The following is a 27,086-nucleotide window of genomic DNA, read 5'->3' on the forward strand; positions in this document are numbered from 1 at the left end:
GCCGGCAAGTCCCAGAGAAAATCAATCACACAGAGATCTCTATAAGTTATAAAGCTGATTGGTCCAGTAGGTCAGGCTACTTATTAGTTCTTATGACTTATCTTAACCCATTATTCTGATCTATGTTAACCACATGGCTCAGTACCTTTTCCAGCGGGGGCAGCTTACATCTTTCCTCTCCAGTGATCTGGGCAGAATTGCGGAGGGAGCTTCCTGCTTCCCAGAATACTCCCAGTCTCTTTGCTCCACCTCTACTTCCTGTCTGGCTTTCCCGCCTATACTGCCTGCCTGGCCAATCAACGTTTTTCTGTTGCAGTGGTAAAATAGCCTGATAAAAGGTACTTAAGAGACAACAGGCTTATTTTGTCTAAAAGTCAATGCTATTGTCTGCCATGGTGGGTGAATCGCAGCAATGGGAGCTTCGTAGTTGGTCACATTTCATCCACAGTCAAGGAGCAGAGGGCACTGAATGCTTATGCTTAACTCACTTTCTCCTCTTTATACAGTCCAGCATCCCAGGCCGGGAAATGGTACCATTTACAATGAGCAGTTCTTTCTCCTCAGGTAACCCAATCGAGATAATTTTCCAAGCATGCCAAGTGGCCTATCTCCTAGGTGATTCTAGATCTCATTAAGTTGACCGTTGAGGAAGGAAGGACAAAGTTGTTTTTTTTTTTTTTACAAATGAGAAATGTTTGACAAGAAAGCTGACTGGCAAAGAGTATGATATATTCTTATTGCTGTAAGTATTACAGAAGTGGATGTTTTCATAAATAGTGACGCAGAAGCAATGGTCTACCAGCGGCATGGGGAGCAAAGAGGCTGCCTGGCCCACTTTCAGTCACTGATAGATGTGTGCATGAGAAAAGAAATAGCTCCATTTAGGGGGTATGATGGTTAATTCTGTCGACTTGGTAGAATCTATACTCAATAAAGAGAAGCCTCTTGGTGTGTGGGTAAAGGATCATTTAGATTAGATTAGTTGATATGGGCAGCACCATTGCATGGGCTAGGAGTCTTGACTACTTCATAAAGAGTAGAAGACACCATCCCTTCTTCTGTGTTTACTGAAAATGGATGCAGTGTTAGCTACCATCTGTGTCAAGGTCCCAATACCCTGATGACCAAGATCCTTCTTGACTTAAGTTGCTTTTGTGAGGTATTTTATTATAACAGTGATAATGGACTAAACCTCTGAAACTGTAAGCAAGCCCCCATTAAATGCTTTCTTTTTAAGAACTGTCATAGTTTCTCTTCACAGCAATAGAGTAGTGACTAAGACAGAAGTTGGTACCAGAAGTGTGGTATTGCCATGACAAGCCTGACTCTGCTGCTTGCTAGCAGAATGTGAACTTGTACTTTAGATTAGGAAAACACTTGGATGCTTTAAGCGTGGTCTAATGAACTATACTAGTAGGAGCATAGAGGACAATGCTGAGAGCAATATAGACTATGATGGCCCCATTGAAGAAGTTTCAGAGAGGAAGAATATTAGTAAGTGGCCTAGAGACCATTCTTGTGATATTTTGGCAAAGAATAACCTGCTTTTTACCATCGTCCTAAACATTTGCCTGAGGTTAAATTGAAGAGTCTTAGATTAACAACATTGGCAGAGATTTCAAGACAGCATAGGACTGGCCATGTCATATGAGTATTAGTAATCATTTTTACATGGATCTATAATGAAAAGGAGCAAGCTGGACAAAGCAAATTTAAAATGTACAGCTTGAGAAGAAAAAGAGCACCAGGAAGTATCATGTAGCTAAGTCCAGGGCTCAAGGAGATAAAAGTTTAAAGAAAAACTTGGTGCTAAGTGGAATAAAGGGAGTAGTGACCTCAGGGCAAGACCCCATTCAGCTATGCTTCTAACTTCTGAAAAGGAATTAAAGAAACGCTTAAACTGTGAAGGAAACCATCAACAACAGATGGTTGATGCAAATGTAATTGAAAAAGGGGGCCAAGTTCCAGCCCCATCAAGCAGCAGAATTTGGCAGCTTCAGTCACATGGAATGTGAAATCTCTCTCTGTAGCTAAGGAAAGCCTCTGACGCCAGGCACGTGTCAGGGTTATTTCTTAATGGAGGCCTAGAGCGGCCATTGCATGAAGATGTGAAGGTGAAGCCTGGATTGATTGAAGACCCCGCATTGTAGGTGATGTCAGAGGTATGGGATACCTGCCAGGCTGGGTGTGAAATCAGCCTAACAGAGAGTTAGTTAACAAAATTGGGTTGTAGTTAACAAAACTGAAAGGAGTTGGCAACCTGAAGAGTGTTTTGACATGCGACATAGAGATGCAGAATTTGGAGTTTGCCCTTGGGTTTTGTTCTTGGTTTGGTCTACTATGTTCCTCTTCTTCCCTTCTGGAATGAAAATTATATTCTGTGCCTTTGTATGTTCAAAGTATGTGATCTGCTTTTTTATTTTTAAAACAAAACAAAACATGTTTTAACAGTTAAGAGATTGCCTTCATCGGAACTTGAACCTTGGACTTTCAGTGTTGAGACTGTGTAGATTGTGGGGACTTTTAAAGTTGGAATGAATGTATTTTTGCATTAATATATGGCTACAGGCCTACGGGGGGGCGGTCAGGGAATGGAATGTGGTATTTTGAATAAGTATAGCTCCTATAGGGTCATATATTTGAATGCTTAGTCACAAAGAAGTATAATTCTTTAATTAGATTAGAAAGATTTGGAGGTCTGGCCTTGCTAGAAGAAGTTTTTCACTTTTGGGGGTGGGGGAACAACTTTGAGTTTTCAAAAGACCATGCCAGGTCCAGTCTTCTTTCTCCCTCTCTCTCCCCCAATTTTCTCTGACTGTGGATCAAAATGCAGCTCTCAGCTAAGACTCCAGTGCATCTGTGTCACTGTGCTCCCTGCCATGATGATGATGATGGACTGAACTTCTGAAACTGTAAGCCAGCCCCAATTAAATGCTTTCTTTCATAAGAGTTGCTGTGGTCATGGTGTCTCTTCACACCAGTAGAACATTGATGAAGACAGTAGCAAATTCAGAAGTTCAAGGGAGACACTCTTTCAAAGAAAATTTCAAACAACACATTAAAAAAGACCTTCTCCCCTTTTATTCTGAGATCATTTTCACCTTAAAGAAAAGATATAAAGATAGTATAATTGCCATTAACACCTTTATCTAAGAGAATTTAATAGCTTATGTAGTTGTAGTATAATTATCAACACCAGGCAATTAGCATCAGCACAGTACTATACATGTAAAACACATTGTTAAAAATTTGCCATTTTTTTCCCCTCCAAGTCCCTTTTCTATTTCTGGATCTGATTTAAGAGCATACAAAACATATAGTCGTCATAACTCCTTAGTTTTCTCCTATTCATGATGTGACCTCATTTGAACAGTCTTCCATTCAGACCAGTCTGACATGTCTCGCAATTAGACTGAAGACACACATTTTAACAAGCAGCATTACAGAAGTGATGCCACACACTGTTGGGGCATCCAATCAGAAGATGCCTGATGCTCCCGCCCTTCTCACCTGTGGTGCTCCTTTGGCTGTTTAGTTAAGGTGGCCTGCACCGGGAAGGTGCTGCTTCCACATGTAACGGATGTGCGCCTTCACTGAGATATTGTAAGAGTATGTGAATATTCTATAAGCCCCAACTTTTGTTCAATGAGTTTATTAACATCCACATGTGGAGCATGTAAGGAAATTTTTATTTTTTATTTGGTATTTGCCTAGCAATTGTTTTATATTTGAGGAAAATTTTTTAAAATTCGGTCTATATGGTATGGGTGTGGTGTACGTTCATGTGTATGTGTGGAGGCCTGATGAAGGTGCTCTTACCCTTGAGGAAGATCTCCTGAGAGAAGGTTACAGCTATACAGTTGTTGGATTTCAGTTGAAGATCTTTGTTTTTGTGGTAGAAAGCTTTTGAAGGCTCAATGGAGGAGGAACAGCTATCCAGAGAATTATAGGATTGAAAAATTGCATGGTAACAAATGATAGGGGTATTACTTTCCCATTAGCATAGTAAAATAATTTAGATAGTAAATTTGGAAGTATGAAAAAATTCTTTTGACTCACAGTTTTGAAGAAGATAATCCATAATCCATTGCTTTGTTGCTTTGGGCCTGAGGTGATGTACCACATCCTCATAGAAGTACATGGTGGAACCAAACTAGCAATCTACTGGCAGAGCAAAGGGACAAAGAAAGAAAGACCAGAGTCCCACAGTCACCTTTAAGGGCATGTCCTCTAAAAGGTCTCACTACCTGTCAATAATACCTCTCCAGGGACCAGGCTTCTAACATATGGGCCTTTGGGGAAAATTTATAATCTCAACTCTGTCACTGGGTAAGTCTAGGTTATTTGAAGGTGTCTGAGATAATTAGAATATTATAAAAGACAGTAATTGATACTCAGTGGGGGGAGGTTGTGGTTCCAAATTGCTAATTTCAATATATATAGTTTTAGGAGTGGTACTTATTTATTAACAGCATATTGTCAACATTAAGCATGACTTAATATGCATATCTATAGAACATATACTAGGAAGTAATTAATTTGTAGGTATATATCTTAGTTCAGTATTATGTGTACATAGATGCTCATGAGAGTAACATAAATACTCATCAGTAAGAATGTGGTATGACTGTCTTTAACTGATAAAAGATTAAGTTAAATATGTAAGAATTAACATGGATAAAATACAAAGGATGATGTTCATTGAAAAAAAGTAAGAATAACTGAGAATATCACAGTATTCCACTTAGGGAAAAGCATCTCTGTCTAGGGAGAAAAGAAGCTATGATGGAAAGAAACCTAAATCAATAATGAAGAAGAGTGTGTTTTCCATACAGAGTGATGAGGGCTGGTATGTGACTGCGATTAGCTTTTGTCCTCTGGCAGCGGGAAACTCAGGCAAATGGAGCCTCTCCCATGCTTAGCAAGCATCTTCCAAGCTTACTTTGAGTGCCCCCATCAAACAGGAGGGAAGAGTACTCAGAATCATGTGGGTAGCTATAAACGCCCCACTTCAGGCCTGGCCCATCCATCTGCTCTCGGTTCTCAGGCCAAAGCGCAGACACAGCTGCACACCATTGCATGGGAGCAAGGAAATGTCATCTCTTCTGTGCCAAGGCACAGAGAAACTCACTTGAGCAGAGCTGGCCTTTCTGCTCTCTCCTAATTACCATCCCCTGAAGGAAACCACTCCCCACCCGAGTATCTTCCTAAGCAAATGTTTATTAATTAATAGAAAGTTGGCCTGAAAGATACATATGGAACAATTCATGTTGAGAGGAATATTACATAGGGCATCATTATTTTATTTCTTGAACTTCTCTGTTTCTATTTTCTAGTCTTTTTTATTATATTAATGCATTACTTTTGTGATGAAAAATTAAAGTATTAAGAAACTGTTAAATAAGTGGAAATAAATGTTTTAAATACATGATTAATTTAGCAAAATTTATCTCTCACAACATTACTAGATCATTTTCTTGTGATCTTGTAAATGGGACTTATTATGTCTATTATAGCCCAGTTTCTCTTGAATTCTTACTATGCAGGCTTTGGTAGTGCCAGAAGATGCATGATGATATTTTGTTTATGCTCAGTTAGAAAAAATGGGCTCATAAAAAATAAAGTTTCCAATGTAGATAGTGGAGACTCAGGATGTATACATTGCCGGTGTGAATGGAAAAGCGATTGCTCACTCACCCAATCTTCACAGTATGGCAAAGGTTTGTGAAGCTGTGGTAAAGTAGAGGTAGGATGTCCTGTTAGCACTTACACAGACAGTTTCTAAGATACACCAATGTTTTGTTCCCAAATGTGTTCTCCAACATGATTTATTCATAAGTCAGAATCTTATGAATTTAAGATAATTATGTGTATTAAATGTCACCTGAAGTACTATGGTATCTCTTAAGATCATGATGGGTGCTTTTAAGAAACAGGTTTCTTTTGGGAAGCAAAGGATATGGTTTACAAGACAAAACGGCAGCCTACAGAATGGGAAAAGATTTTCGCCAAGCCATCATCAGGCAAAGGACTGATCTCCAAAATATACAAAGAACTCAAGAAATTGGTCATCAAAAGAATAAATAATCAAATTTTAAAAATAGGGTACAGACCTAAACAGAGAACTCTCAACAGAGGAATCTCACAGGGCTGAAAGACACTTAAGGAAATGCTCAATATACTTAGTCATCAGAGAAATGCAAATCAAAACAACTCTGAGATTTCATCTTACACCTGTCAGAATGGCCAAGATCAAAAACACTGATGACAGCTTATGTTGGAGAGGTTGTGGGAAAGGGAATACTCCTCCATTGCTGGAGGGAGTGCAAACTTGTACAGTTGTTTTGGAAATCAGTATGGCAATTTCTCAGAAAATTAGGAAACAATCTACCTCAAGATCCAGCAATACCACTTTTGGGTATATACCCAAAAGACACTCAATCATACCACAAGGACATGTACTCAACTATGTTCATAACAGCATTATTTGTAATAGCAAGAACCTGGAAACAACCTAATTGCCCCTCAACCAAAGAATGGATAAAGAAAACGTGGTACATTCACATAGTGGAGTAGTAGACAGCAGGAAAGAATAATGACATCTTGCAGGCAAGTGGATGGATTTAGAAAAAAAAAAATATTGAGTGAGGTAACCCACCCAGAAAGACAAATATAATATGTATTAACTCTTAAGTGGCTTTTGACATAAAGCAAAGAAAACACAGCTTAGAGGCCACAACCCCAGAGAAACTAGACAACAAAGAGGACTCTAAGAGAGACATAGACAGATCAAATAGGAAGGTGAAAAAGACAAGATCTCCTGAGTAAATTTGGAACATGGGGGTCACAGAAGAGGGCATAAGGGAAGAGGGAGGAAAGGGAGGGGAGTGGAGAAAAATGTATAGCTCAATAAAATAATAATAATAATAATAAAAAACCAGGTTTCTATGTTCTACCCCAGACATGCTGGACCGTCTAAAGCTTGAGCCCAGGGGTTTCTAAGACACTCCATTGATGAGTCTCAGGTTTATAGTCCCATGGAGGTAGGTATGGGCATTTGGAAAACAATTGTCCCAGAAAGCTACGATGGAATTTGCCAGGACTTGCTCTGCCCAGTGCGTTCAAAGTGACTATGCCTTTTCTCCGTTTGATAAACTACTTCTGCTATGTTAATTTTCAAGGGAAATGAAGTATTAGAGCGACTGTTACAATGTCCTCGTCCTGTATCTTTTCCCTGTATTAATCCTGTCCTGATGTGCCATTTGTTAGTCTCCTTTCCCTCTAACCATGAGAGACTCACCTGTAAGTGAACAAATTGTATTTATTGCTAAAGCAAAGCAAAACAAATACTATAGAGAATAGGGAATTATGGCATGGGGGGGCATTCAAAAGAGTCAAGTATAGGATTGGAACTCAGGTAATTTGGGAAGGAATCTACAGAGACAGAAGGTGGCATAAGTGTGCATGAACATTTTATGATTGGGTATATTGATAAACCATCAGTGCTAGGATGACATACCAACATGAGGAAGGAGCTCCAACGGGTAAAGGAGTAGGGGTCTTTCACTGAGTTGGGGTAGATGTGGATAATTGGTGGGTTACATAATTACTTTGCAAGAATCAGAGGCAGCTGTTCAGCATAGAACAAGCCTTTCTTTGTAGGACTGGATCACTCCACAATAACTCTTAGGTGAGAACCTCAGATCAGTTCTCAGACAGGAGAGCTACCCAGACTACTTGGTGCTGTAAATTAGTTCATTTCCTTCTTCTCTCTAGTCCCACCGTTTTCTCATCTCATGTTTTTCTCCTTTCCTTTCTCTTCCTTCCCTGCCTGAGATACTTCCAAATGGTGCTGGGTTTCATGTCCTTCCTCAGTTCTTCTTCTGTGTCCAGAGTCCCCCTATTATTAAACATCTAGACATTGCACATGGATTTGGATTGTCAAATGTCTTTCTTCCAGGAGACCAATTTGCTTTCCTAGCAGCAATTCAATAAGAGAAGTTCTGCCAAATATTCTCTCTAGCATGAGGCAATTTTCCATACTTAAAAAAGTATTGTTTTGGCTCGTGTATGGTGGAATCTTGTTTTAATGTTCCTTTCTCAGCTGTCTGAGATGGAGCCCCTGGGCACGTGGGTGTTCCGCCATAGGAGGAGCTGAGTATCCCAGCTCTAAGTGTAACCTTTGCGGTCGGGATATCTAGGGCTGAGTCCTGGTTGTGGTATTTCTCATGTGTGGTCCTGAGCTAGTTGCTTCTGTGAATTGAAGGTGTTGAAATCTTTGCAAGGTTGTCATGAAGTTATAGCTGTAAGGATCTCCTAACAGGGCTCGACACAGTGATATTATATACATCCTAAGTCATTGTTGTCATTTGCATTAATAATTGTGCTTCTATTTCAGCAAAACATGCAATTTTTATCTCTTACCCACTCGTAGGTTGGGCTCTTTGTCTTTTTGAAATTTGATTTATCAGTGTTCTTCATGCATTTTGCACAATAACCCTTTTATTATGTTTCCTTGGTTATAAATATTTTCTGTGGTTTTTCCTTTTCATTTTATTTGTAGTGTTTGCTTTTCATGCATTAACACAAATACACAGAGCTGTAAGTGTAAATAAAAATGATACACCTTAGTATTTGGCATCAATATGAAATACGGTGTGATGTCTCTTAGCTGGCAGATAAAAAGCAGTTTTTGGCCCTTCCTGCTTAGATTCTTTAACCTAGAGATAAAGAGCCCATAGTTATAAAATAAATGCAGTGTCAACAGCACAAACGTGATCAGGCAAAAGCAATGATTTAGTCATGGCAAAGAACCCTTGGGACCACATCTGGCTTGCAGAGGGCTTTGTTGTTGTTGTTGTTGTTTTGCTTGGGGCCAGCCGTGCAAATCTGCAAAGTTTTAAAACTTTTTAAATTAATCGCCAAACTATTTCACATTAAATATTTCAGCATTTTGGTTACAATAGTAAAACCTGGGCCATCTGGCATTGCTGGCTTGTTACCCATTGGCAATCCTGGTCTATAGCTAAATAGCAACTGCTCCACTTGCAAAGGGAAATCATTTCTAGTTTGTCAAATCCGCCAACAGGATCAATGTTCTTCCTGTCTTTGACCCAACTGGTAGACATCTCTTATTGCTATATCTAATCTCCTATTTTTTTTTTTTACTCATGTGTATTACTGGTCTGGACTCTGCAGCCAACTGAGTCTGTGTGTTAGCTAAAAGAAATTAAGGTAAAATTGTCCCCTCCCAAAAGTACAAAAACCACTTGGGGGTTCATTTATCACTTACAATTTTTAATGAGGGTGACTTCATAATCACAATGGTAATTTAAACATAATCTAAAACTGGTAGTTTAACCTTTTTATATCATATTCCCTGATGTCCGGTAGAGTCACATAGATGTCCCTCAGTAAGAATGCTAAGTGCATTACACAGACACGGTAGGACTCTCTCCTATTTTACAGGATTGATTTCAAGAAGTCAGGCTGTGTGATGTCACTGGTCATCAGCTATTCAGTTAATTAATTTAATGATACAAGGCCTCACTATGTAGCACTAGGTGGCCTAGAACTTGCTATATAGACCAGGCTAACCTCTGACTCACAGAGATCCACTTATCTTTGCCTCAGCAGAACTGGGATTAGAGGCATGAGCCTTATATCACGCTTTATATTTTAAGATATAATCTCTTATTGAATCCGGAACTCACTGATTTGGCTAGACTGGCTGGCTGGTCAGTAAGCCTCGGGGAGTCTCCTGTTCCTGTGTTGCCCTCACTGGGACTACAAGGGTGTGTCACCATGCCCAACTTTTTATGTGGGTCCTTAAGCCATCATGTTTGTATAGCAAACACTTTGTTGACTGAGCCGTTTCCTTGCTCCAAGCAGCAGTTTTGAACTCTAAGAAAGGGAGTTCATCTCTTCCCTCGAATCAAATACAAAGGTGTGTGTGTGTGTGTGTGTGTGTGTGTGTGTGTGTGTGTGTGTGTGTGGTGGATAGAAAGTCTATTTCTGTTTCAGAATCTGAAAGGGTTAGTGGTCCATAAATGGGAGCGAACTGCTGGTCTACGGGCTCAGCGTGTCTTATGAGTAGTCAGAGCTGTGTGGGAGATGAGATGACAAGAGAAAGACCCCTGGAGGGTTAAGGGTTAATGTGGAACTGGAGTGGAGTGAGATGTTGTCAGGGATTAGTGCTCCCCAGGTCCGCGCTGAAGTCTGATGTCAGACCCGAGATACACACAGAGGAAATGAAGCACCGTCCTGTGAAGTCACAGGGAGGATTTATCTCTGTCGACAACACAAAGTGCAAAACCTGAAATGACAGGTTCATATTTCACAAACCTAATTTGATATTTTTAAAACACATGCTCTTCACGGTGCGATCTCGCGAAGCCACTTGGTTTGGATTCTCTGCCGCACCTTGCTCTCCCCTTTTCTGCTCCCCAGGATATTTTTAGGCATCAGGATATATTTAGGGTACCGATCCAGGCTGGTATCCAGAGGCTCAGTAACGAGTGCTATTTTTAGTGTTTTGGAACTCTAACACCTGTTTGTTTTCCTGGCAGCAAAACCGCCGAGTTCTTGAGCAGACTGGATACAGACCTGAGAAACAGAAGTGTCCGTCAAATGGCTCCTCAGGCTGCCCCGTCCTCAACGTGGGTGAGTGGAAACTCATGCAGGGTACTGCCTGGCACCTTTTGAAGAAAGGCTTAGAGGCCAAAGATTAAGGGCACAAAGTAGCAGGTACAACACCGCATGATCTGAATCCCTGACCTGCCACCACCCACCAACTGCCCCTCGAGGTGTAAAAGAACACTTGTGTTTGTTCCCATAGCATAGGCATCTGAAAAGTCCTTTATTGTCTCCAGTTTCCCACCTATACCCCGCCCCCAATCTCTTGCTTTGCACAGAACAATGAGTTTCATTCTAACATTTTTAGGTGTGGCTACAATATATACCATGTTAGCGCCCTACTCCATTCACCCCAGGCCCCTCTGTCTGTCTAGTCTTCCTGGCCCCGTTCCGTTTTCCAAGCAGTCCTTCCATTTTCATGCTTTTGTCTATTAATCTTGATTCTTCATGTGAGAATATGCATTTGCTATTTGTTTTAAAGTCTAACTTATTTCACTTAACGTTACAATTTCCCATTCAGCCCGGTGTCCCGAGAACAGCACAGTTTTGTTCTTTAAGGCGAAAGATGATCTATTGTAGCATTTCCACCACATTTCTTTACCCTTCCTCCTCAGACAGGTGCTTAGGCTGACTCCATGATTTGGCAGTGGTAAACGAGGCCAGGTAAACTCGGGCCGTCGAGTATATTGTATGCTGAGGTCGATTCCTTCACGTCACCAAAACATTTATTTCTACATAAGGTCTAGTACGCTGTCTACACTGAGTGACCCTAACAAAGAGAGAGAACCCAATACTTAGGAAGCTGTGCGCTGAGCACAAAGCTGAGCCCCGTCAGAAGGCTCCATGGCTCTTTGAGAGAGGAGCGTGTCAGTCAGGCTGTGCACAGGTTCTTCCTGCTAGAGGATGGCTGAGCTGAAGCCAACAAAAAGTGAGTTAGTGAAATGAAGAGAGTTGTTCCGGGTGCCAAGAGGCACACAGGCACGGGAAAGCATGGCAGGTGCTGGGGACGATGGCTTACACAGATGTGAGGGAGAAGTAAACCAAGAGGCTCGAGAAGTCAGCGGGGGCCCCAAGGAGCTTTACTCAGATGAGGAATCCATGGCAAACTGAGTGGACAGATTATTGTCCGGTTTGTGGAGCATCTCCACCCCAAATGCTAGGAGCATCTGCAGACCAGTGATTCTCAGCCTCCCGAAATGCTGCAACCCTTTAATACAGTTCCTCATGTTGTGGTGACCCCAAGCATAAACTTATTTTTGCTGCTACTTCATAACTGTAACTTTGTTCCTGTTATGAAGCATAATGTCAATATTGGATATTTTCAATGGTCCTGTGAAAGTATCATTAATATCTCCAAAGGGGTCACAGTCCACAGGTAGAGAATCGCTGACCTAGACAATGAGTCAACTAGAAATGCCCCCAAAGGAAGCTGGGGAAGCTCCTGGGGAAGCTCCTGGTAGCCACTGAGAACAGTTGTGTGTCAAGTTGGAGACCTGTGGGGACTGAGGGCCCGAGTATACTGTAAACAAGGAAGCTTCAAGATCTCCTGTATTTTCCTGGGACTACACAAACAATGGTGTGAAGGACAGATGCAAAAAAATTGAGAGCGAAGAGCCTTTAGGACTCTGGTTCTGGTAGGGAGGCAGGATGTGGTGGAGGGGGGAGGATGGGTTGAAAACTGTTTGGAAGGTAAAAGCGGCCAGACTTGGTTGCTGCTCACTAACTGGGGGAAAACACGATGCTGCTCTCAGGGGGGAAAAAATCACTCTTGCTTTCCATCCTGTAAGTATTCTGTTTTATTTTTTCTCTGTTTCTGATATGGTGTTGTGTACTCTAAACTTGTCAGAGTAAGCTCTAGAATCGCATCGCCCCAGATCCATCATCTCACCACCCTCCCTGCGGGGCCTCGAAGGGGAGAATTGAAAACCTGCAGGTCACAGGCTTGAATTACGTGCGAATGTCAAGTCCTGAGCCTGTCTGGATAGCCTCGTGGCTGTGAGGGACCGAGGATGGTTTGAATCGGAGCACTTAGGGTTTTGCTTGCCAGCATGTCTTGTTTTCCCTTTGGGAGCTTTGGGGTCCTGTGGCATGAAACACCAGCAGGACTGTGTCTGCTTGCTCTATCGATTTCAAGTCATTTCTTGGATTCCACAAGACCGTTCTGAATTTTAATAGTGCCATCTAGAACGCATCGGCCGTGTCTCCCGGAGCTGCATAGTCTGTGGATTGATTAGTGCACACGTAGCACAGTCCTCGAGCTATCAATAGAAAATATGGAGCAGGATCAGCCCCAGGATGGCTCCTCCTGAGCTACATGCAAGAGATACTCGATTTTGACCGCAAACTATTAATAAGTTGTCAGTGTTCGATATACTTAACTGAGTTTTTACCCGTAGCGTGCTCTTCCCCTTCTGTCTAATCCATATGCATAAGATTCTGAGAAGGCTCTGTGCAGCCATTCCTAATGCTTTAGGAAAGTCAAATATGTACATTGCACTTCTGTGGAAAACATTTATTCTCTGTTAAGAGAATACCTAGTTCATGTTCAGACTATGAGCGATGCGTCCCTCTCCTCTGAATGTGTATGGAGAGCTCCAAGGATGTAAATTATTGTTTTTCTGTTTCCCAATTTTATTATACTCTTCAAAGCAACTTTTGTGAAAATTTTCCCTTCTACATTTAAAAAATAACATTAGATAGACCTTGAAAGAACAATACTCAACTTCATATGGAAAAACAAAAAATCCAGGATAGCTAAAACAATCCTGTACAAGAAAGGAACTTCCAGAGGCATCACCATTCCTGACTTCAAGCACTACTATAGAGCTTTAGTAATGAAAACAGCTTGATGTTGGCATAAAAACAGACAGGTTGGCCAATGGAATTGAATCAAAGACCCTGATATTAATCCACACACCTAGGAACACCTGATTTTTGACAAAGAAGCTAAAAATACACAACGGGATAAAAGAAAACATTAACAAATGTTGCTGGCATAACAGGATGTTGACATGTGGAAAAATGAAAATAGATTCCTATCTATCCCCATGTGCAAAATTCAAGTCCAAATGGATCAAAAACTTCAACATAAATCCAGTCACACTGAACTTCATAGAAGAGAAAGTCGGAAGTAGCCTTGAACGTATTGGTACAGGAGACTACTTCCTGTATATAACACCAGTAGCACAGACCCTGAGATCAATAATTAATAAATGTGACCTCCTGAAACTGAGAAGCTTCTGTAAGGCAAAGGACACAGTCAACAAGACAAAATGGCAACCTACAGAATGGTGAAAACATCTTCAGCAACTCTACTTTGGGCAGAGAACTGATCTTCAAAATATACAAAGAACTCAAGAAATGAGATATCAAAATATCAAATAATCCAATTAAAAATGGGGTACAGATCTAAACAGAGAATTCTCAATAGAGAAATCTCTAATGGCTGAAAGTCACTTAAGGAACTGCCCAAATATCCTTGGCCATCAGAGAAATGTAAATCAAAACAACTCTGAGATACCACCTTACACTAGTCAGAATGGCTAAGATCAAAACCACCGATGACAGCTTATGTTGGAGAGGATGTGGGGTAAGGAGAACACTCCTCCATTGCTGGTGGGAGTGAAAACTTTTACAGCCACTTAGGAAATCAACATGGTAGTTTCTTAAAAAAAAAACTGGGACTCAATCTACCTCAAGACCCAGCAATGTCACTCTTGGGCATATACCCAAAGGATACAGACACATACCACAAAGAAATTTTCTCAACTATGTTCATGGCAGCATTATTCGTAATAGCCAAAACCTAGAAACAACCAAGATGCCCCTCAACTGAAGAATGAATAAAGAAAATGGTACATTTACCCAATGGAATACTACTCAGTGGTGAAAAAGCAATAACATCTTGAAATTTGCAGGCAAATGGATGGAACTAGGAAAAAACCATGCTAAGACACAGAAAGGCAAACATGGTTGTTGAATCCCCATGGGAGGCCTCACCCTCTCTGAGGAGTCGATAGGGATGGGGTGAGGAGAAGGTGGGGGAGAGTGGGAGGATAGAAGGGAGAGGAAACTGGGATTGGTATTAAAATAAGATTGTTTTAAAACTAAAAAAAAATCACATTTCATATGTATGTTAAATATATCTTGACCATATCTACCCTGCTCTCCCCACTTCAAAATGCCCTGGCTCCACCAACACATCTCCCAACTTTATGCCTCTTTTTTTTTTGGTTTAATATTTTTTACTAAAACTTTTTCATACAATGTATTTTAATAATCTTTCCCCTCCCCAGCTCCTCCCAGATTCTCCCCACCCAATTTCACATTCTTTCTCTCTCTCCAAAATGAAAAAAACCTAACAACAAAATCAAAACAAACACTGAAAAAAAACCCAATAAGACAAAAACAAAACAAGCAAAAATTATAAAACTAAACAACAACAACAAAAAAGCAAACAGAAAACATGGAATCTTTTCTTCATTGGCCAGCTTTTCCTGGGAGTGGATCTGGAATGCGGCTGATACACCAAATGACACTCCTTTTCCAGAAGATACGATTTGAGATTAGTTTCTTGGTTAGGGAGTGGGGATTTGGGTCCATTTCCCCTTCTCTGCTCTGAGAGAAAGCTTTCTAGGTCTTGCGCATTCTCGTCACAGTCTCTGCAAGTTCATGTGTGCATCGGTGCCTGTTTGGCACTGCTTCCTTGGGGGCATCCACCACCTCCGACTCTTAAAAATCTCCTCTTCCACATAGATCCACACAGAGGGGAGGATTTTGATGAAGATATCAAAGGACTGAGTGCGCCAAAGTCTCTCACTCTCTGCACATTGCCCAGTTGAGTTTATTAAGCGCTGTCCATACGTTTGGCAACAGGTCATCAGCAGAGGTCCCATTTTCTGGGAAACATGACTCTCCCTTCCCCATCAGGCATCAACTGCCAATAGCTACTCAGCTAAGGAAGGGGTCTTATAGCCCTCCATAAGCTAATTAAATACACACACACACACACACACACACACACACACACACACACATGAGAAAAGAGAGAGACAGAAAGAAAGAGTTTAGAAAGAGAGAGAGAGAGACTGGACAGAGGTACCCTGTATAGGTGGACAAAGCTGCTTTCAAATAGCTAGGTTAAAAAAAGGAAATTCTCAGTGCCAGGCTTGGGTTAGCTCCCCAGGAGTCCTTACACACTTTTCTAATTTGAACATATATCCACCATTGGGAGATAGGGATTTTATAAACTCTATGTAATTATATGAATGAAAAGGGCTGCAGGAAAATTCCTTTGTGTGTTAGAATAAACCTCTTGGAGGTTTAGGACTCCAGGCAAAAGACATCTGCAGAATTTACTTCCACTTAGATGGTGTCATTCTCTCTAGTAAGTACACATTGTTGGGGTTAGGGTGGGGGCAGAAATCCTTTATTTCTGAGATATTAGTCATAGAGAGGGAGAAGTGATATGATGAGCAAAAGGGCCAAAACCATGGTGGAGATACCCACAAAAATAGTTGACTCATGCTAGTGGGCGCTCACTGACTCCCACCTCAAGATCCCTACTGTTTGCTGTTCCTTCTGTCTTATGTCGTGATTGCTCTGGCTGCCCAGCCAGTTAGTTACTGCTCTCTGGTTGCATTTTCTGTCTTTGGCAACTTGTAAACACTTGAGAAGACTCTATTTTATTTTTGCAGTTTCTTTATCAAATGTTCAAAAGGAACCGTCTCGAGCCTCTCCAGCTGTCGCACCCAATGCGTCTTGATTAACGGTTCCACACAGTTTCCATTTTGTGGCTGTCAGCTAGCTCCTCAGTTCTGTCCTCCCGATTCAGATGCCACCTCACTTCTGCTCTGAATGCCGCTTTCTTTTCTACTCCACAGCACAGGGGTTGTTCTGGAACTTTCCTTTAGCACAATGGGTCAGCGCCTCCTCTGTCCAGTGAACTCATCTGGGGGAGCTTTACAACTGGTCCATGCCTAGGTCACACCCCCAGAGATCCAACTGCAATGTGACCTGGACCGAAGTGTTTTCAAAGCACCCAAGGCAGCTGTGAAATACAGGCGTGGTGGAGAAGGGCTCTTTGAGGATCTCTTGGGAATCGCCTTTATTGCCTTGGTACCGGGAGTTCTCTGACCTCTGGATCCCCTTGACTTATGTTTTCACGCCTTGGTCCTTGGTTACGATGTAATATCTTGTCTAATAGTTTCGCTGGAGAAGATACAGGGAAGACAAGAGTGTTCAGGTCCTTCTGTGTCGGAGCTAATTTTATATCCCGCCCTCTCCGCCCCACTTAGAAGTTCACTTCCGAGTTTTGATGGTCCTCCTCTTTCCCTATTCTGTCCTGGCACCTGAGAAATTCGTGGGCATCTGGATTCTCATTCTTATAGAAGCTTTGTAAACCTGCTTTCCCTGGGAATAACTTAGCATCTTCCTTCCTCCTCCTGATTCTCTGTAATGGTGGGTCTGAGTATGAGGGGTTTTTGTTATTCATTTTCAATTTGGAAACTCATTTCTGGTCCCAGATAACTTTCTGGTGTTGTTTTCTTTTTATTCCTTTCTATTCATTTTCTTTTTATAGAATTCCTATTTCTCTAATCCCAGGCCACCTGGATTTATTTTCTAACTTCTTTTTAAACATTTTTTTTCTCCTTGAATTTATATTCCAGTACTTCTAACTCCTGCCTAGTGACAGCTTTTCTTGACTTTACCCTTTAAATGTTTTGCGGATTTGGTTGTTTTTGTGAAGAAGGGAAACCTTTCTCATTTTCTAGGAATCTGTCTTCAATACTTTGAAAAGAATGCTCCGCCATTTTCACTGGGGTGGCAATGGTGCAGGAAGAAGGCGAGACACCTAATGGAGGGCATCAGCATACAGGATCCTGTGCAGCCATTTCCTGTTCATCATTTCTGCCTTCTGTGCTTGGTGCGTGCATCTGCTTTCCTTTCTCCCAGAGAGGACACTTAGAATTTTCTGTGAGGGTTAAGAGATTTGGCACTAGAATTTTCAGAGCAAGGGCAGGCAGATGGGGCAAACAGCTATTTGGACTTTCTAGTAATTTCTTCCTTTCATCTTCCTGTGACCCATCTCGCATCCCAAATAGCTGGTGCATTCATTCACTATGTCCTCATGCAGCTCTGAAGGAAAGAAAATGGAGGGGTGTTGTGTGATGTTTTCCTCTTTGTCTTCTTTGGGTGGCCAACCACCCAGCTCTCAAATAAACACACACGGAGCTTATTCTTAGTTGTGAATGCTTGGCCTTGGCTTGACTTGTTTTTTGCCAGCTTTTCTTGACTTAAATTATCCCGACTACTATGCCTATGTGCTTTTATCTTTTCTTACCTCTGTATATCTTGCTTTTACTCTTACTCCATGGCTGACAGGATGGCTAGTTGGCTGGGTGGCTGGCCCCTGATGTCCTCTTTCCCTTTTTCTCCTGCTCCTCCTCTTCCTCATTTCTCCTTCAATTTATGCTCTCTCCCTCCAAAAGAGAGTAAAGACCAGCACCCAAATTCTTTGGTCAAATTAAACAAGCTTTATTTTCTGTCAGACAGGGCTATTTCCCTAAAGTAGGGTTTTGGAAAATAGTGTTGAACACAGGAAAAAAGTGATGCTTGGCTTATCTAACCCAAAGAACTGCAAGGCTAGGGGTTCCTGGGGGTCTTGCTCATGTAAGAACTTGGCAGCACATCTCAAAATTATTTGGCAGAACATCATATCAGGGTGAAGGTCATGGAATAAGGTGTCAGATTTCATGTCAGATTCCAGAAGATGGCTCATAACATGGTCAAACCCAAATTTTACAGAAAAGAGGAATGGACTGATTTTGACCTTGTAACAACATGACTTTTAATCTTAAGATGGAGTCAGGCTGGCCCACCACAGCCAGTGCTCTTAACCACTCAGCCATCTCTCCAGACACAGCTTCTCTAGACTTTTGAAAATAGTTTGCTTTATATTGCTTTGTTTCTAGGGTAATCTTTGAGAGAAAAATATCTAAAAGTACAAACATCTTTACTCCATCATCTGACATGAAAATTTATCTTGGGATGCAAGTGGGGCTCTCGGGGTTTATATGCTGAAACCTAAGCCCAACCATTTTAGAATGTGAGCTGATCTGGGGACAGGAGCTTCACAGAGGTGATCAATATGAAATTCAATACGAAACTGAGAGAGTTACATGCAGGAGGAAGTGGTGGGAAAAAGACAGGGTGAATATGACCCCTGAAACCCAGACAGAAGGCACAGGGAGACAGGGTGACAATGACCCCTGAAACCCAGACAGGAAGGATGTGATAGATAAATCCCTTCCTCACAGCTGTCAGGAATAACCTTGATTTTGGAATTATTATTGTGTCTAGAACCATGAAACAGCAGATTTCTATACTCTGACATACCTCTCTGAGCTGACTTGGCCTGGGAGCACTACCAACTCTTTAAATGTCTTTTTATTTAAATATTTCTTTTGTGAAGTAACTTTTGATGTTTTTTTTCCCTCTCCCAACACCTCCCAGTTCCTCCTACCTTCCTACTCACCCAACTCATGTTCTCTCTCTCTCTCAAAAAAGAAAAAGCCTTTAGAAAAAAAGGAAATCAAAACAAATAAAAGATGTGATATAATGAAAAATTTGCCAAAATAAAACAAAACCGTCACAGAAAGCACCCTTGACGCTCATCTGTGCTGACCAACGACTCCTGGGTATAAGGCCTGAACTGAAGTGTGGCTAACACACTCAGCGACACTCTGTTAGAGAAAACAGATTTTCTTTCCTCTCCCCTCAGGTGTTCACTGCAAATAGCTTCTTGGGTAGGGCGGACCCCATGTCCACGCCCGTCTGTGTGCTAGGATTTTGTATGGTGTGAACCTGTGTGGGTCTTGTGTATGCTGTCACGGTCTCTGTAAGTTCAAAGGTGCCTCAGCTCTGTTGTGTCTGGCAGACACGGTTTCCCTGGGGTCATCCACCACCTCTCGCTCTCACAATCTTTCTGTCTCCTTTTCCACATAGATCCCTGAGCCTTGAAGACTCAGGCTTTGATGAAGACGACCCATTTGGGACTGTGATTTGTCATTTGTTCATATGCTATAATTCTCCTTTTTATTCCCCTGATTTTCTTTTCTTTTTCTTTTTTTTAAAATTTAGCACAATTTCTTTATTGATTCTCTGAGAATTTCACATCATGCACCCTAATTCCGCTCCCTTCCCATTCCCTCCATAACCTCCCCTCACCCTTGCAGTGACCCCTCAAAAGAAAATTTAAAAAACATCGAACGAAAACAGGACAATCAATCAATCAAACAAGAACAAAACAAACAAACAAGCAACAAACCTCAAATAAACCTCTCTGCTTCTCCTTCTTTCCTGCCTCTCCAACACCTCGTCATTTGTCCTGGTGGCATTAGGAGTGGTCTGTCACATAGTAGACACTTTTGTCTAATTAGCTTTACTAATTAATGGTGGCTGACCTGACACTGAACCTCTCCACGGCCCTTGGGGGCCACAGGAGCCACATACATCAACCCAGACCCTGGCCACTTAGGGCCATGAACCCTGGCATGGCCCTCAGCAGCAGTCTGAGCCTGGATGACACCATGGACACAGGCCACCCAGATCTGTATGGCCCCGGCTACAACACGGCCCCCAGATTCCAACAATATCACAGGTTTCAGTCCAGACCTCTGGAATCAGCATGACCATTGGTGGCAACAAGAGCCCGAGACATCAGTACAGACCCTGGGTTGCAGGAGGGCCATGGTCCCAGTGATGGCTTCCAGCTGCAGCCCTGACCCGGACATCACCATGGTACCAGGTGGTAGCATGTACCACTCACATCTGTACGGCCCTGGCTACAGTCTGGCCCTTGGGCACCAACACAGTCCCAGGTGGCTGATCAGATCCCAGGCAACCATATGGCCTTTGGTTGCAACAGGAGCCACAGATATCAATGCAGACCCTGGCTGTGGCTGTAGGGCCACAGACCCGGACATGGCCCTCAGCAGCAGCACGGGCCTGGACAACACCAGTACAGCCTTGGACACCAACAAGGCCTCAGGTTGAAGCCCAGATTCCAGACTTCCGTGTGACCTTCAGTGGCAACATGGGTCTTAGACTTCAACACAGATCCCGGCTGTGGTAGGACCACGGTTTTAGCCATGGTCATCGGCAGCATCCTGGGTCCAGATGTCACCATGGCCACCACCCAGATTGGCATGACCTTAGTGGCAGCATGACCCTTGAACAGCAACATGGTGGTTGCCCAGACCCCTGAAATCAGCATGGCCCTCAATGACAACAGGACACACGGACATCAGAGATGGCTCAGCCATTATTGACAAGCTCACAACCAAAAATATTCTCCTTTCTTAATCAGTTTCTTATTGACTCTGAAATACAGCTTAGCATCACACAGTTGGAGAAGGTGTCTTTGACGCCTTTTGATTAAATGTCATCTTTTCTACCCTTATCTGTTATCATGTATTGGTACCATAATCATTGTCTCTCTGACTTTCACACAAGGTTATTAAAGTCTGAAGTTTGTCAACTTGTTCTGACCCAAAACTTGCACATAGGAGGTTCAGGTATTATTTGCGAACAAATACATTGTAAGCACAGCTTTGAGGAAAAAAAAATGGATAAAATTGAGAAAAAGTGGATAAAAGTGGCCTTTGGCTTAGTGACAAAACTTTAGTGTCAATTATTACATCAAGGGAATATTTAATGCTACAAAAATGATATGGATGCAGTGATTTAGACTTGGTTAGTATTAAGAACTAAAAAAAGACATATAAAATAAAGTATATTTTCCCCTGTATTTCTCTGAAAAGAAACTTCCAGTCCTGCCTAGAGATCCCAGTGGGGTAAGCATGAATTAGGGCGGCAAGTAACTTTGAGCTCTCCGTAGCTGAGGTACCATGTGACTCCTTCCGTTATTATCGGCTTTTATATGGCACCTCAAATTCATAATAAACATCTAATGTCTCAACTGAAAAATTAAGACTCATATTCTGATAAAGAACAATGTGATACATTTTTGAAGAAAGTATCTGAGTAGAGTTCATGTTGCTGTTCAAGCCATGATATTTACTTAGATTCTTCCTGACTCCCTGGGTCTGACATAGGATATTGTGATTAAGATTAGCTTTCTCTAATATAAAAGGAAAGGGCATGAGAGATCCATGACCCGCCTGCTGCGGCATATCACAGCTCCATTGTTTGAGGATAGAGATAAGAAAAAGTCATGGTGTGTAGGTTGCTCGTGTGATGAAGAAGGCTTTGGGTATACGAGGGGTTCTCGGACACACGGAGCTCCACTCGTCTCACTGCTGCTTCTGCATGATGTGAATCGAGAAGTTTCCCTCGCTCCCTGGAGAGTAGTTCTTGCTGGTAGATGGTGGTAGATGCATTTTTATGGTTATAAGAATGGGGGGATGATCTAAGAAGTACTTGAGAAAAATTATAGTGTGGGAACAGGGGAAACCAGCCTACATGGGCTAGCCAGATTACTAGTCCCGAGAATGAGGTCTGAAATATATGGCTTTTCTCACACGGTGCTGCTGGGAGCTTTATGAGATTCATGGAGTTTCTGGGGCACTAGGTTATTAGGTTGTACTTCCTGCCTTTTGGAGCCTAGGGCTACAAGTTCAGTGTGGAAGTAGAAAAAGTTCATAGCACTTGAACAGAATAGAGATAAATCTGGGCTCATGATGGGGTCTACACCCAGATATACAGATCATAATTGGAAAATATTGCAAGACAGAATGTATGTAATGTATCTAACCCAGGGAACACCCTGGCTTAGCATCATTGCAGCCTGTGGAGTGTCGGTTGTTTATCCTCCTGATTGCACAGCTGACGGGATGTGTGGCTTGCTCCCACCACCAAGCATCCGGAGCTAATGTGTTACTGCACATCACCAGCCCGAGAGAAGACCCAAAATACATGCACATCACCTTTGCACAACCATAAAGTTGGGGAAAAAAATAAACCTTGCAAGTGACCCATCCTAAGTCAGGGATCATTGCTACTTGAAATCTCAAGCGTTTCATAATAGTCGGCCAGTAGACCGGTGTGTTTGGGCTATGATGGTGAGTTAGAAGGACAGCAGGACATTCTGTTGAAGGGGCTGGCTCTCCTCAGGCTCCTGTGGTCCTGAAAATGCTTTTTCTTGCCTCCTCTAGGGAATAGAACTGTGTGTCAGGTACAGGTACAGATAAAGGCTCAGAAAGGAATACATCTTTGGAGTTATATGTTATCAATCACCAATTGACAGTTTAATAGGATACCACAAATGAGCAGTGGCCACGGCAGTGATTTGGAAGCCAGCGCCATTACTGCTTGTCTGTGAGGGGAACCAATCAGTCGGTCAGAATCATCTTGAAAATATCTTTCCGCTTTCCACCAGAAGGGATGAATTATGTCGGTTATCTCCAAGGAGAAATTTTACAGCTTAATTAAACAAACATTTAAATCATCCTCTAAAATGTGCTGGATGATTGTGCTTACACTAGCCCTCTTTTTTATATATCCTAGGGGATGTCGTCAGATGTGTGCATAAATCACTCAGTAAGCAAGTGTGTAGGGGAAGCTTAGTGTGCGCTCCACACGGAGGCTGAGTTATTAACAGCGGTCCCTTGGTAGGAAGATGGATGCACCAATTTGATGATTCTCTGCTTGTACCTTTACAGGCCAGTAGACAAACTCACAAGGATTCTCTGTGGAAAAAAGAGAGCCAAAAGTTGCCAAAGATGAGGGATGGTCAACATCAGCAGGTATTTGCAAAGCCTTCCTTGTTGGTGCAGATTGCTTCAAACCAGGTGCTTTTCAAGGCCTGGTGAACAGACAGATTTAGTTTCTTCAAAAGATTTTGGAAAAACTGACAACACATTGCAAACAAAATATGAATTCTGGGTTTTTCCTACAGAGGTGGCTTCTTCCAGCCAAAAGTTTTACGTATGTCATCCTGCAGTGGGTTGTACTGTGTTGGCCTCAGTTAGTGTTGGCAGTTCACAGAGAAGATGAACACACACATGAGAACACAAAACACAAATGACCTACATTTTAGCCAAGGGTAAATAAAGTCACAAATGACACCCAGAAAAGATTTCCATGCTTTGACTGTAGCAGGCATTATGGAACTGGTTTACATGTCTGTTACATGCATGTGTACAGATGTAAAGCGTTCTACATGTTTTCAGCAACAGAAATCAGTGAGACAAATGTAGACCTTCCTAACTTATGAATGGCTGAGTTTCACAACTTAAAGGGTCTAGTCTGGTAACTAAAACTCTTCAGGGTTGTGACCTGGTGGTCAAACACGCTTGTGATAGGTAGGCTCTGATTGTGGAGCATATAGGGAATTCGAAGGAGGCAGCGAAACAGGCAGCGTACGTTTCGTTTTATAGGCATTCAGAACATGTGGTAACCAGTGCAACAGGGAAGCAGACGTGAAGACAGAACGGCAGTGTGGTCCCTCCCAGTGCTGACCACGCGCCTATTCTTCTGCGGTATCCCTGGCTTGTCTAGAGGATTCCACTCTATTTTCCCTGGCCTGTGTGCCAGAAAACAGAGGGGCTGTGCCAGGCCAAGGATTCAGTCCTAGTTCATCTCACTGTCCCGGGGATTTCCATTCTCTTTGTTGGTGACTGTTTCTCACCATTAACGTAGGCTGTAGATCTGGTCAATGAGGCTAAGGGAGGCTGCCTTTCAGTGTGGACTACTGACTGATTTGAAACAGTGTGTTCTTCTCATAAATTGTCTTTGGGGTATATTTCCCTTTTTATCTTTCCGTATTTTATCCAATACTTCCTGTTCCTCGTTGTTCTTAGTGTTTATGTGGCATTTTCCCATCACTCACTTTCCACTCTGCCGCTGGTTTAAAACACCTGTGCGGTGAAAAAAGTGTCTGGTTTTCTCTCACGCGGTTTCATGGTCTTTTCTCATTTGTGGTTTGATATGTTTGCATTTTCTTGGATGGTGGTTCATTTGCGCATATCTGTGCTCTGACCACGCAACTGACATTTCCGTCACAGTATTTTCTTTATTCTTAGGATCTGTGACTGCATTTTCTTTGTTGTGTCTATTCATCATTTCTCTCCCCTCCCCTCCCAGATTATGAAAAGATGTACAGTGCTTCTGTTTCTGTTTTTAATCTTGTCACACTGCTTCTGCTTGTCTCTTCAGAGCTGGAAATGCATGCCTCTCTCGGGCTCCCTATCACTGTTTATTCCCCTGTTGCGTCACCGCTCACCATTCTCGGGACTTCTCTCAGATGGATTCCAGACCCGCAGGATGAGCTCTCCACCCGTCTTCATTGTTTCTTTTGCTTCCTCACTCTGTGTCTCACTCTGAAGAAGGTACTGGATCATCCCGCTGCCTGCAGTCTCTCAGGACTCTCTGTGCTGTGCTTATTTGAGATACATACTGAATTCATTTGCTTCCCCAAACCGCTGGTTGGCTTTACTGTAGTGAGTCTAATATCCTCATCTCTCCACTGAGGGTGACTATCCAAATAGTAAAGTTTTCTACTTCATATACCAACTTTTATCTTCATATACCTGTTTTTATCTTCCATGCATTTGTTTCTTAATGTTTGGTGATTCTTGCTCATGTTTGTCTGGACCTGAGATAAGCAGTTACTGCCCTCATGTGTGGTGGCTTGTTCTGTGATCATGAGTATATGGCATACTGCCCTATTTTGTTGGCAGAGGCTGCTTGTTTGTTCATGGCTGCCCAGAACCAAAATAATCACACAGAAACTATATTATTTGCAATACTGTTTGGCCAATAGCTTAAGCATATTTCTAGCTAGCTCTTATATCCTAAAATAATCCATCTCCATTAATCTGTGTATTGCCAGCAAGAGTCCTGTGGGCTCCGGCAGAGGCGTCTGTCTTGTGCAGGCAGCTGCATGGCTTCTTACTGACTCTGCCTTCTTTCTCCCAGCATTCAGTTTAGTTTTCCCACCTAGCTCTATCCTGCTAAGACACTGGCCAAAACAGCTTTATTCATTAACCAGTAAAAACAATATATATACAGAGAGACTTCCCACACCATTTCCCCCTTTTTTGTCTAAATGAAAAGGAAGGTTTTAACTTTAACATAGTAAAATTATATATAATAAAACAGATATCAAACAAGAATCACAGTTACAATATTTATATCTACTTTGTCTTTTATTATAACTAATAAAAACTATAGCTTTCTATTCTTCAACTCTTTCAAAGACTCCAGAAGGATATAATATAACCTAAGTAAACAGGAAGTACATTATAAGCAACTTCCAAAACTATTGAATTGACAGAGACATCTCACTGCCTGGATAGTCACTCAAAATTCTTCTGTACCATTGGGGCAACCATCTTCAGCCTACGGGCCCATAGTATTCAGCAGACTTTTTCACGAAGCAGGAAATTTCAAAGATAGTTCAGTTACTTTCTTCTGTATCCTGGACAGTCACCCAAAGTTTTTTGGTAACATTGTGGATACCTGTCTTCAGCTTACTGGCCCATAGTATCTGTCAGACTTTTCCAGGAAGCAGGGAATTTCCAAGACAGTTTTACTTATTGGCAGTTTGTTAGTCACTTTCTTCTGTGTCCTGCAGAATGTCTCACAGACTCTTTAATGAAGCAGGGACACTGAAGAACTCTCACCTTTAGGCAAGTTTAACAATCATTTCTCTGTGGGTCCTGCATGTCCAGTTCATACAGCATAATAGCAAGCAGTCCAGGAAAGAACAGTTTCTTGCTCAAATGGGTAGAAAACTTCATAAGGAGTCTCTCTGATGTCCATCTTCCTCTTGAAGTAATTGGTGCTGCCAGGACCAGATGTGTCTCATTACCATAAAAAAATCCTAAGTTTTTAAAACATTTTAAATGCCATAGTCTGAAGGTCTCTGAAAGATTTGAAGAATACCTATCTAACTGAAATATATCTATATATATTTAGAAAATTTAACTAACATGACTACAAGCTTGACTATTATAGATGATTATTTATTAATTATACATTACATTTTTAATGAGCTACACAGACACAATACCTTAATCAAGAGCAGAAATGTACATATAACAAATTGACCTAAAATTTGTATCAATAGACCAAGATCCATACCAATGCAAAGTATCCATCTCTATAGCATATCCGCCTTTAAATGTAAACCAACATGTATAAGCAATCATTTAGGGAATTTGAGCATAGTTCTCTCCAAACTGCTTCCTGATTTTTGTTGGGTGAAGTATTTTCTTTTTGGGATTTTTTTACAGCCATCTTTCAGGGGAATCTTGGTCCATCAAACCACATTAGTCTGGAAGGAATCCACAGGTTCTCATCCTCTGTGGAAAATAAGAAGACTCTCTTTTCCAAAGCAGCAAATCTTTAGACTCAAATTTTGAAGTCAAGATACCTTTAAAATCTCTCTCTATATATGTGTGTATATGTATATGTTGTTTTGAAGT

The 27,086-nt window shown here is 41.8% G+C and overlaps 1 protein-coding gene across 3 annotated transcripts in view; it reads left to right on the top strand.

The window, feature by feature from the left end:
* Epsti1 (epithelial stromal interaction 1) overlaps positions 1 to 27,086 on the top strand; it is a 101,987-nt gene that overhangs the window by 44,842 nt on the left and 30,059 nt on the right. Inside the window, exons 7-8 of one of the 3 annotated variants that reach the window (XM_087912249.1) lie at positions 10,569 to 10,662; positions 23,319 to 23,402. In XM_087912249.1, the coding sequence (XP_087768375.1) occupies positions 10,569 to 10,662; positions 23,319 to 23,402 (178 nt within the window). Of the gene's footprint in view, positions 1 to 10,568; positions 10,705 to 23,318; positions 23,403 to 27,086 lie in introns of those variants that run through there. The other 2 variants (XM_087912251.1, XM_087912250.1) reach the window with 2 other exon arrangements.

The sequence above is a fragment of the Myodes glareolus genome, chromosome 12 (genome assembly GCF_982192425.1).
Source record: "Myodes glareolus chromosome 12, mMyoGla1.1, whole genome shotgun sequence".
Classification (NCBI taxonomy): domain Eukaryota; kingdom Metazoa; phylum Chordata; class Mammalia; order Rodentia; family Cricetidae; genus Myodes; species Myodes glareolus.